This window comes from Ochotona princeps, chromosome 17, assembly GCF_030435755.1.
Source record: "Ochotona princeps isolate mOchPri1 chromosome 17, mOchPri1.hap1, whole genome shotgun sequence".
In the NCBI taxonomy this organism is placed as follows: Eukaryota; Metazoa; Chordata; class Mammalia; order Lagomorpha; family Ochotonidae; genus Ochotona; species Ochotona princeps.
Window position 1 is genome coordinate 37933812 of NC_080848.1, and position 12261 is coordinate 37946072.

At 45.7% G+C, this 12261-nt stretch overlaps 1 protein-coding gene across 3 annotated transcripts in view; it reads left to right on the forward strand.

The window, feature by feature from the left end:
- VPS53 (VPS53 subunit of GARP complex) overlaps positions 1–12261 on the forward strand; it is a 164394-nt gene that overhangs the window by 112294 nt on the left and 39839 nt on the right. For all 3 annotated transcript variants that reach the window (XR_009246999.1, XM_058676665.1, XM_058676664.1), the window contains exons 14-15: positions 8872–9114; positions 10930–11077. Coding sequence is in view for 2 of the 3 variants with exons in the window: in XM_058676665.1 (XP_058532648.1) it covers positions 8872–9114; positions 10930–11077 (391 nt within the window). In the remaining variant the exon portion in view is untranslated. The remainder of the gene's footprint in view (positions 1–8871; positions 9115–10929; positions 11078–12261) is intronic.

Below are 12261 nucleotides of genomic sequence, written 5' to 3' on the forward strand. Positions count from 1 at the left end.
GACACAATGAAACTTGGCACAGAATGCGTGGTACTCAGGAGCTAGACTGCTGAGTAGCCAGTCGACCCTGCCCTCACGGTGACCTTGTCTTAGACACCTATATGGGTGGGTGGCCTTATTATTGTTCTAGCTGTCTACAGGGCCTGGCATGGGTTTATCCTCTCATTTCCCCAGCTTTCTACCAGCCCAGGGAAAGCTGTAACAGCTGAGCCCAGCCAAGAGTGCAGCATCAACACAGTCACTACAGAGCCTGTACAAGGCAGGTGGCAGGGATCAGGGAGCTCCAAGAATGGGAAGCTCTTAGTTATCCTTCACCCACGTCTCTCAGTTAACTGCTCCCTCTCCCATCTCTTCGCACATACACGTACACAAATGTGTTCTATTTGTACCATTAGACTACTGAGACTACAGACTAAGTGTCCCATTATTCCTTAAAACTACACTGTGGGCCTGGCGCTTTGGCTCAGTGGCTGTACCTCACCTTGCAAGTGCAGGGATCCCATATACACATTGGTTTGTATTCCTGATGCTCCACTTCCCATCTGTCTCCCTTCTTGTGGCCTGGGAAAGCAGGCGAGGGTGGTCCTTGGGACCCTGCACCTGCATAGAAGACCATTCTATTTTAAGAAAAAGCTTGTATTTCTCCATTTCTGTAAAAAGCATGACCTCTTGGATTCCTGTCTTACTTAATGGGTTGTCAACATTACTATCTTTTTAATTTTTTTATTAGAATCTTTGTGTCTTACAAAAACATTTCAATAGTAGTACAATCTCATATGCTCTTCACCCAGTTCCTTCCTAATATTAACATCTTACATAGGTAGTTATCAAAACTAGTAGGCTAACATTGGTACACTCCAGTTTTTATTAATCTTTAGGCCTTACTGAAATTTGACAGTTTTTCCATTGTTACCCTTTTCCTTGTAAATGATCTGTAATAATTCATTCTAATGCTCAAAGTGTCCCATATATGGCCAATGAGAACCTCTGTAAGCTGGCTGTGTATTATTTTTTTTAACATGTGCCTATCATTTTTCTGAGTGTATCTTTATTTTTAGCAGAACAAAATATGCCAGACTTACCTTAATTTTTTGTAACCCTAACTCTGGAGTCATCTGCTCTTCCAAGGATTCCTTATGACTTTGATGGGAAATGATATTTAGAATGCATGGGAAATGGGGCTCGGCAGTGTGGCCTAGTGGCTAAGGTCCTCGCCTTGATCCCATATGGCCACTGGTTCTAATCCCGGCGGCTCCACTTCCTCTCTGTCTCTCCTCCTCTCAGTATATCTGACTTTGTAATAAAAATAAAATAAATCTTTTAAAAAAAAAAAAAAAAAAAAAAAAGAATGCATGGGAAATGCTATAGACATTTGCAATACTCAGTTTTGTCTGGATGTCAGTGCTTCTCATTGCTGTTAGCTGAGCAAGCTAAGACATGCGTATATAAACCATACATGTATCTACTCATGTATTATCTATGTTTATTTTATGCTTGTTATAGATTCAAACCATGAGTTTTCAATTCTAATCTAACACCATAGATTTTAATTTAGCTTCTTCTTTTCCATGTCGGTAACTCTATAATAAACAGTGAGAAGCTTTGCTCCCACCATCCTTAATAGATCTGTTTATTTGCTTCATTTGCCTGTGAAATTGTTTTAATTAATTAATTAATTAATTTGGAAAGTCAGATTTACAGAGAGTAGGAGAGACAGAGAGTGATCTTCTATCCACTGGTTCACCTCCCAAGTGGTTGAAGAGGTTGGAGCTGTGCCAATCCAAAGCCAGGAGTCTCTTCCAGGTCTCCCACATTGATACAGGGTACCAAGGTTTTGGACTGTCCTCTACTGCTTCCTCAAGCTACAAGCAGGGAGTTGGATGGGAAGTGGAGTAGCTGGATATGAATCAGTGCCCTTATGGGATCTCAGCACGTGCAGGGCAAGGACTTTAGCCACTAGGCTACTGCACCAGGCCCATTGCCTATGAATGTTGTAACCAGCCTCCCAGATGTGTTCAGATTAGAACTTCATCATCTAGTCCCACTGACTTCCCAGGAGCCCAACTGTTGTCCCCAATGGTAAGGAAGCTGAAGATGTGTGTGTTTTAGCATGAGAACATTTTATTATTATTTTTTTTTTAATTATATTGTTGACAATCTTTACATAGTTAATTACGGTAGAAAGGTTCAGGGGCTATAAGGAAGTGGGTAAGACTATTATGTCCATATTGTTTCCTTCTTGTATCTGAGGTAAAGGGGGATATTGAGGGAGAAGCCCCACCCAGTTTCCCACCCACCCCAAGTCCCGGATGTGGGGCATGCTCTGGGATACTTGCTCAAGTGGTTTTAATAGTTCGCCAGTTATGAATCGCTGCCGTTTTCGCCACTCCTAGCTTGGTGAGGTCGTTGAAGAATTCACTGATTGATAGAGTCTTCATTTGCCCAGTATTTCGCTGCCAACATATAACCGAGGTGGTTGATTGACTTGTTCTGTCTTCTGTCTTTTCTTGGCTAGTGTTCTGAGTCTGGCATTTCAATTGGGGAGATCCCCAAAGAAACTTTGAGGTATTCCCAGACCAGATTCTTGTATGTTCTAGCAAGCACAGGGCCTGGCACAGTCCATCTCCACGATCAGCTGGTGGTTGCAATTGCTGGGTTGGTTCTGGTTTCAGCCCCGACTTCCACTGGAACCAATGGGTGTTGCAGTACAGCCTGGTTCTGCCTAGCACGTACTTGGCCCTCACATCAACCAGCGGGAGCTGCAGCCTAGTTGGAGAGACCCACAATAACCCCCACCAGGCCCGCCCCCTACCCTGGTTTGCCAGTATGTGTAGCAGACTAGTCCAGTCTGTCCCCCATCCCGTTTGGCTCTCGTACATGTCAATGGGTATTAAAGCTTAGTTCCATCTAACCAGCTCAACTATCCAGCCCTCATGGATGTTGTTGAGTGCCTCTCTGTCTAGCCACCCCAGCCCCCATCCTAGTTTTCATGCCCTCCCGTGGGAGTAGTAACCCAAGAGGGGGGAACCCACTATTTCCCTCCTGGGTCATTCTCAATCCCGGTTTATGCACTCTTCGGGTGGTTCTGTGGTTTGACTTGACAGAATTAGCCCCCAGTGCTAGCTTCTGCCAGCTGATGCTGCAGCTAAGCCCAAACAACCCTCACCCACTCTGATTTATGCTAGTACCAGTATGAATAATCCACCCAGCCTGGCTTTGCCTGATCTAGTCCACATGAGGCGCACAGGTGTTATAGCCCTGCTTAGTCTGGTCTGTCCCCATCCCAGCCCACGCTCTCCAGTGGGAGTAGCTGTCTGGCGAGGGAACCACCCCCTTAATCCCCCTGCCTGCTCTGCCCCTTCTGCATGAGAACATTTGAATGAGCAGCTTTTGTAGCCCTCGGAGATTTTCCACTGATGTACCTTGCTCAACACCTACCTTGCCATCATGTATTTGTTTGTTTATATTTGAAAGGCAGATTTACAGAGAGAAGGAGAGAAAGAAAGATCTTCCATCTGTTGGTTCATTTCCCAAATGACCACAATGACTGGAGTTGAGCCGATCTGAAGCCAGAATCCAGGAGCTTCTCTAAGATCTCCCACATGGGTGCAGGGGCTCAATTCTTTGGAACATGCTCCCCTGCTTTCCCAGGCTATAAGAAGGGAGCTCCTTGCCACCATTCTAACTGCCATCTCCTAGTACCATTGCTACTTTACTTTCCAATTGGAATCTTGTTTCTGTGAATCGCGGACAGGAGAGCCACTATTAGAAATGGCCTTGGGGCCCGGCAGCATGGCCTAGCGGCTAAAGTCCTTGCCTTGAATGCCCCGGGATCCCATATGGGCGCCGGTTCTAATCCCAGCAGCTCCACTTCCCATCCAGCTCCCTGCTTGTGGCCTGGGAAAGCAGTTGAGGACGGCCCAATGCATTGGGACACTGCACCCGTGTGGGAGACCCGGAAGAAGTTCCAGGTTCCTGGCTTCGGATCGGCGCAGCACCGGCCCGTTGCGGCTCACTTGGGGAGTGAATCATCGGACAGAAGATCTTCCTCTCTGTCTCTCCTCCTCTGTGTATATCTGGCTGTAATAAAATAAATAAATCTTTTAAAAAAAAACAAAAAAGAAATGGCCTTGGTCACGTATGTATGAATAAGCCCAGTCTACAATGGGATGTTTCTTTCCTCTTCTTGTTCTAGCCTTTCCCTCTCTGTGCATTATCAGTAGAGCTCCCAGCAGAATGTCCCTGACACCCTGAAACGCTGACACAGACACGAAGCTCAAGAAGCAAGGAAAAGAGCAAAAGGAACCACACGTCCTGATGTATTTCTTCAAGCTGGGGAGAAAGTAAATAGAACTGTGATAATATTTATGTGTGTAATGCCTTACAGACTTGAAATCGAAGCATGGTATACCAGTTATAGCTTAGAGTCAGACTGACCTGGGCTGAAGTTCCAATGAATTCTGTGATCTTGAGCAGGTAACTTCATACTCTGAACCTTAGTCTCTTCATCTACAAAATGGAGGCAATAATGCCTTCTGCTTCTACTCAGAACTGTTGTTAATTTTCATTTACTTGTTTGGGAAGCAACGACAGAGACAGAGACAGAGTTTTCCATCACTCCCCTAGATGCTTACAGCAACCAGACCTGGGCATCAGAAGCTCAAACTAGATCTCTTGCTGGTTGTTAGGGATTTAACCGTAACCACTTGAGCCATAACCCACTGCTTTCCAGGAAGCACATCAGCAAGACCCTAGGACTTGAATCCAGGTAGTCCAGTACAAGATGTTGGAACCCCAAGTGGTAGCTTCACTGTGTACCACTCACTCACTTAAGGAACTAGGTCCCTAATCCTGTGGCACCTGGACCAGGACTTGAAGTCTTACAAATTCTACTTCACTGTGTTTGCGTTGAGGTATAAGAGCCACCTCCCTGTGATTCCTGTTCTTCTGTCACCCATCCTTTTCTGCAATGGTCCTACACAAATATCTTGCCAAGGTTCAAGTCCATTTGTATTTTATGTTTACAGCCCACCAACCCTTCCACAGAGTGAATTCTCACTCCATATTTGATTGGAACATCTTTTTAAAACTCATGAACCTGGACCCAGTGTGATAGCCTACTACCTAAAGTCCTCGGGTTGCGTGTGCCAGGATCCCATAGGGTGCTAGTTCGTGTCCCAGCTGCTCCACTTCCCGTCCAGCTCCCTGCTTGTGGCCTGGGAAAGCAGTCCAGGATGGCCTAAAGCCTTGAGGCCCTGTGACACATGGAAGACCCGGAAGAAGCTTCTGGATCCTGGCTTTGGATTGGTTCAGCTCCAGCCATTGCAGCCACTTGCGGGGGGTGGTGAACCAGTGGATGGAAGGTCTTTTTCTCTGTCTCTCCTTCTCTCTGTAAATCTGACTTTCAATAAAAATAAATAAATCCTAAAAAAAAAAAAATCTCATGAACTTTACTCATTCCCATGGAGGTGGCTCTTCCCCCCCCCTTTTTTTTTTTAAAAGATTTATTCAGTTTATTACAAAGTCAGATATACAGAGAGGAGGAGAGACAGAGAGGAAGATCTTCCATCCGATGATTCACTCCCCAGGTGAGTCACAATGGCCGGTGCTGCGCCAATCTGATGCCGGGAACCTGGAACCTCTTCCGGGTCTCCCACGCGGGTGCAGGATCCCAAGGCATTGGGCCGTCCTTGACTGCTTTCCCAGGCCACAAGCAGGGAGCTGGATGGGAAGTGGAGCTGCTGGGATTAGAACCGGCGCCCATATGGGATCCCGGGGCGTTCAAAGCGAGGACTTTAGCCGCTAGGCCATGCCGCCGGGCCCTCTTCCCCTTTTCTGAGGGACATTGCTGACCTTTTCTAACAGGTGACATCAAAGCCTGCTAATGCACCAAGGGAGAGAAGATTTCCCTGACTTTAACATCTCATAATGCCAAAAAAATAACCCAGTAGACGTTCTGCAAAATGTAGGTATTTGAGCCCTTTTGAAGTGGGAATTTTCTTTATCTTCTCTGTTCCTAGTTGTACAATCTTGCTCATGAGTTGGCTCTGAAACTGAAAGAGGGTGAGCGTGTATCCAGCTTCTGGGGGACAGAAGAGTGTTGAAAGTAAATTCCCTTCAGATCTCTGGCCCCGTTTTGGATGGCGCTGTCAGCTTGGAGATTAGAATCTCACAAGACCTTTGCCTTCTGTTCCCTGTTCTCCACCTCCTCACCCCTCCATGCCCAGCCCTTAGAAGCACAGTATGGAAGTTGATGCACTGAATATGTATGGTGTCAGCATGACAGTCAGCTCCACACACAGCATGAGCAGTGGGCCAGGGGAGCAGAAGTGACCCAGGGAAACTTGTGGCAACATGCCATGAAATGGAAGATTCTACTGTAGAGTAAGCAGCTTTCACCTTTTGTACCAACTTTGGGTGATGAGAGGTGGCTGGCTATAGTGCTGTCTTAGGAAACACTTTGGGGGCTGATGTGGTGGTGTAATGTGTTAAGGTACTGCTTATGTCACAGGCATCCCTTATGTGCCAGTTGGAGTTCTAGCTTCTCTGCTTCTGATCCAGCTTGCTGCTGATGTCCTTGGGAAGACAACTGAAGATGCCCTAAGCATTTTAGCCCCTTTTTGCACATGTGAATATCAATGTGAAGTTATTGGCTCCTGGCTTTGGCCTGGCCCAGAGCTGGCTGTTGGGGTCATGAGGAAGCAAACCAAAAGATGGAAGAGTCTTCATCTCTCTTTATCCCCTTCCCTCCTTCTCTTTTCCTGCTTGTCCCTCTCGCTTTAACTCTGCCTCCAATGCTCCCTCTCCCCCTCTGCTTCTTTCTGTTGCTTTACCTTTCAAGTAAATGAAATCTTCAAGTAAATGAAATCTTCAAGTAAATGAAATCTTTCCCCCAAAAAGAAGGATTCTGAAATGATACCAAAGTCAGTGACAAAGAGCCATGGTTAATTACATTGCCTCTGGTGGACCCAGGTTGGGAGAAGGTTATATGTTGTTGCAATATTTGATATCCTTATGTTGTATAATTAAGGGTTAAAAAAAATCAACAGTCAGGGCCAAGCATTTGGCCTAGTGACTAAGATCCACTTGTCCCATTTCAGAGTGTCTGGGTTTAATTCCTAACTCCAGCTTCCTGCTCACGCAGTCCATGAAAGGCAGCAGTGGTGTTTCATGTCACTGGGTTTCTGCCACCAGAATGGGAAACAGATTGAATTTCTGACTCCCCACTTCTACCTCAGCTTAGCCCCTACCATTGTGGGTTCTTGGGGAGTAAAGTACTGATGAGAATATTCGCTTTCTGCTTTTTCTGTCTCTGCCTAATGAATGAATCAGTGAATTAATAGACTTTTTAAAAAATCAAGTGTCAGTGCATGATAGGTAGTTGAGAGAGGAGAGAGAGACAGAGACAGAGAGAATGGGTGTGGGAGGAGTTGTGTATGAGACTTCAGCAGAACCTGAAGGGTGAGATGTGGGGTGAAGGCATGGTGGCCATGGGGTGGAGTGTGGGGTCAGCTGAGGAAGAGAGTTTGGGGGGTCAGTGGCAACCTCAGGCAAGAAGAGATGGTGAGGCATAGGGGTGGTGGCCCTGCAGGGTGAAGGAATGAGCTCCTTCCCTGCCTTCTGTTGCCACAAAGACCCTAGGCCCCAAGTTGTATGAGGGCAGAGTGGCCACATCTGGATATAATAAACCCTCAATAACAAAAGCGTTGGAGTAAAATGTCAGTTTTCTCCTATGCCTGCTAATTGGTGCTGTGTGTGGTTCTTGTCTTTTTCTTCCTGACTATTATATAAATACATTTTAAAAACACAGCTGGATTTCTGTAGCCGTAGACAGAAACCTAAAAAGATGCAAAACGTCCAGCGTGGAGGGGGCCCCTCCTGTTGTTCCCACGGCGGCGCAGCAGTGCAGAGAGCAACTGACACGGCCTTGCTGGAGTCTGAGTAACAATGACTCAGTATGGACAAGGCACATTCAGGGATATTTCAGTGGAAAAGGGAGAAAAATATACCCTTTGTTACTACTGTGACCTGAGGGCAGATCAGAAGCTGCTCCAACCCTCTGGTCTCCCAGGAATTGTTTTTTTGAATGTTTGATTGTGGAATTTCTGAGAAAAATCTGCATTATAAAAGGAAAGCATTGAATTTTTTGCGTGTTTTTACAGTTTCTCTTTGTCTAGACATCTCTCTCTCTCTCTCTCTCTCTTTGACACACACACGTTTGGGTTTGTGATGTCCAAGTATTTGCTGACAGTAGAGCGGTTTAAAGCATCAGGCGCGGAGCCAGACTGCTTGGTTTTAAATCCTGACTTCCCCACTTTCATGCGCTTTCTCCTGGGGCAGGGGACTTAACTTTTCTGTGCTTAACTTTGTAAAAGTGAGAATAATACCTACACTGTAAGCTAATTTATGAAGGATAAATGAAATCCTGTGAAATGGTGCTTGCAAAGCACTGACTTGATGTCTGCTAGAATGTAAGTGTTCAGGAAATGACCACTGCTGTTATTTAGGGCTTTCAAGCGTGGAACGGGAAGATGGTACTAATCTGGGAGATTCTAGACTCAGCTCTACCACCACATTGTGTGACAAATATTCTAGGTCTTACTTTTCTCTTCTTCCAGAGGGATCAGTAATGATTTCATCTCTTTCGTAGGGGTTGGGGTCCATGTGGTAATAAAATACCCTGAGAAGTACAAAGCAGCAAACCATTGCCGTGCTTCGCGGCCACTCTTATTGCAGGGGTGATGGTGATGAATGGTGATATCGGTGAAAGCGGTTCCAACTTCAAGTTCAGAAAGCATTAGGAAGAATTGCTCAGCAGTAGTTCATGTTTGCCTTCTCGAAGTAAGATGACATTTTGGTTGTTCTTTCTAGAAACCTCGGAGAACTGATAGATCGGTTTGTGACTGATTTCAAAGCCCAGGGACTACCCAAGCCCAACACTGATGAAGGGGGTGCGGTGCTCCCCAGCTGTGCTGACCTCTTTGTCTACTATAAGAAGTGCATGGTACAGTGTTCTCAGCTCAGTACTGGGGAGCCAATGATTGCCCTGACCACCATTTTCCAGAAGTACCTGCGAGAATATGCCTGGAAAATTCTGTCCGGCAACCTGCCCAAGTAAGTCTTGGTCATGATCTGGGTGGTGAAGTAAGGTTCTAAGTCTGCCTAAATATGGACTCTTCAAGGAAATCCACTCTGAAATTGTTTACTGAACTACTGAGAAGAGGGAAACACTCTGATTGAGCTCCCAAGGGCCTGAAACTGTTTCCTCACTAATGACATTCCACAGCTGATCAAGACCATTAGCGGAAATGCCTGCCCAGGCTGCCAGGATAGATGAAATCTTACCTCAGTGGACTCAAGGGATTCAGCTCCACTAACATTGTACTTAATTGACATGAATTCCACTATAGGTGCTTGACAAAAAAAAAAAAAGTGGGATGATGGTGGAAGTAACTGTTAACATAGCATCAGCAATTACATTTGCTACTCACTTAGTGAAGTTATGCCCTGCAATGTTAGCTAGATGGGAGGCATGAAGATGCTGTGCCTTCTCTCAAAGATTCTAAACATAGGTTTGCATCTTGCATGACAGAGCTGTTGTTCAAAGGTGTAGTAGGCTTTGGTGGGGACAGGGGCATTACAGAGCACAGATCCTAATTACAGAATGTCCGCTGCATCATTCTGGGATGTAGTGTGTTGTTGTTACATTGTTTATTGCTTAAAGTAAGTGGATGAGTTTATTAAGGCTTTAGACCCAAGTTGATTATAGAGTAATTTTGACTACAATAGAATATGATCTAAAAGTAATGCTTCTGATTCTAGCAGTCATCCAGTCATTAAATTTAATAATTCTGGAATTGGTTTCTGTCATTGACACTAAAGTGAGGCATTTGTAGGAGTTGTACATTATTTGGTGGAAGAAGAATAAAACCATTTCCAGATTTGATATGACAGATATATTTTACTAGTAAGAACTCCTTTGACTGTAGTAAAAATTACTTTTTTTTAGTTTTAGTGATTTTGTTGTAATTATTAAAGCAATACAAGTTCATGATAGCTTAGAAAACAAAAAGCATGATGAAGAAAGTAAAAATCTGTGACCTCACCATCCAAGAAAACTTGTTTAGTTTTTGGCATGTATCTTCATCTTTAACTTACAATGTATGTGATGTGTGTGCTTTCATTTGTTTGTTTGGCATAAATGGGGTTACACTGCTTAGGGTTTTATACCCCACTTGCTACTTTCCGTTAACATCATCCTGTGAGCCTTTCCTCATGTGTCTCAGTTTCCCAGCAGACTGCAAACGGTGTCCTCTGATGGGATTTTGGTAGTTAAGAGACTATCCACAGAGAAGGGGGCAAGGAGAAAGAAACCCGTAGAGGGTTCCAAAGCATCTCAGTACTAATGGGTGATGGTGACCACCTCAGAGGACTCTTGGGAGCCGAGGCTGAGCACGACAGGCTGCCCCAGAGAACATGTAGTCATGGCGACATGAGACACTGGTTTCCTGAGTAAATCAGGGCTTTGGGATGAATAACGTCTCAGCATTCACTCATGCACAAGCCTGGCACACAGCTTCCGATGCAGGATTTTCCTCACTGGTGCAAGTTAGGGGACCAACTCTGAGCTGTCTGATGCCAGATGAGTCCTACAAAGCAGGAAATGCCATGCTAAAGTGGCCCCTGTGTGATCATCAGAGCATTGTGGTCAGAGTGACTAATGACTGGCCAACACTTGGAATCCCCTCTCCTTTTTTTGGTAAGAGAATCCTAACAGATGACAGCCAAGGTCAGGTCAGTCGGGAAAGGATTCATTGTCTGGTGGATTTGTGGGAGCCATGTCCAGCCTTTCCTCCCACCTCTTCATTGTCTTCAAGTGTGCAGTTTCCGGTTCAGCCAGCCTGACCAATTCCTGTTCCCTCTCCTTAGAACCACAACCAGCAGCGGAGGGCTGACCATCAGCAGCCTCCTCAAGGAAAAGGAGGGGTCGGAAGTAGCCAAGTTCACTGTTGAGGAGCTCTGCCTCATCTGCAGCATCCTGAGCACAGCAGAGTACTGTCTGGCCACCACGCAGCAGGTGAGCCATCCTGGCTGCCCACACTCCACCTCCTTTTCCTGAACTTTCTGGGGCCACACTGCCCAGTCTAGAAGTCCAGGCCCTAACAAGGCCACATACAGCTTTGGGCAGACCCTGTGGCCTTCCACGGAGGAAAACTCGCTGCACATCCGGAAGCCTACCCAGGCAACCAGCTTACAGAAGGGTCCTTGTTCAAAGGAGATTAGGCAAGGAAGTCTTACTGGTCTCCTCCCCAGAGCTGCGAAAGCCACTTGAGCATGCCTCTTGAGAGTGGGTCGGTCAGTGGTGCCTCCTCCCCTAAGAGGAAAGCAAAGGGCATACTTTGTGGCACTAGGACCCAGGCTCTGGTGGTGAGAAGTCAGGAGCTGTTCTTCCATCCTCAGAAGTGTTACTAAGCTAAGCAGAAAAACCCTGTGGGCTTTTTGGGGATGCTGACTGTCTTGTTTGGGATGCTGACGTTCAGGAACTATGAAACAGGAAAGGGTGATGCCTCTGCTGGAGTGCCCAAATGGCAACAGTTCAACACACTGACGTAGCCGAAAGAAGACCCAGAGTAACTTTTCCAGGCAGCTATTCCTTTTCACACTGGCCTCAGGGAGACCTGGAGGAACTTCCTGGCTGTGAATCAGCTGAATTCTAGCACTGTGGTCATTTGGGAAGGGAACCAACAGATGGAGTATCTTTATCTCTTTCCTCCTCTCTGTAAATCTGCTTTTTCAATAAAAATAAAAAATCTTTTTTAAATAGTCCAAACAAATAATAAAAACAATCACTTTTAATCCCAGGATCCTCAAGTAATTAGATTAGCAATTTGAGGTATTTCTTTTGATTCTTTTTCAAGAATCATTTATTTTTATTGGAAAGACAGATTTATAGACAGAAAGATCTTCTACCCATTGGTTCACCTCCCAAATGGCTGCAATGGTTGGAGCTGAGCTGGTCTGAAGCTGTGAGACAGAAGCCTACTCCAGGGCTCCCATGGTGTAGAATCCCAGGTTTTGGACCATTGCCCATTGCTTCCCCAAGCCATAAGCAGGGAGCTGGATGGGAAGTGGAACAGCTGGGACACGAACCGGCACCCATATGGGATCCTGGTGCTCATAGGCTGAGAATGAGCCAATTGAGCCATCGTGCCAGCCTCTTTCAATCCTTTTCCTAAACATAATTTTATATGTTATAGCCTA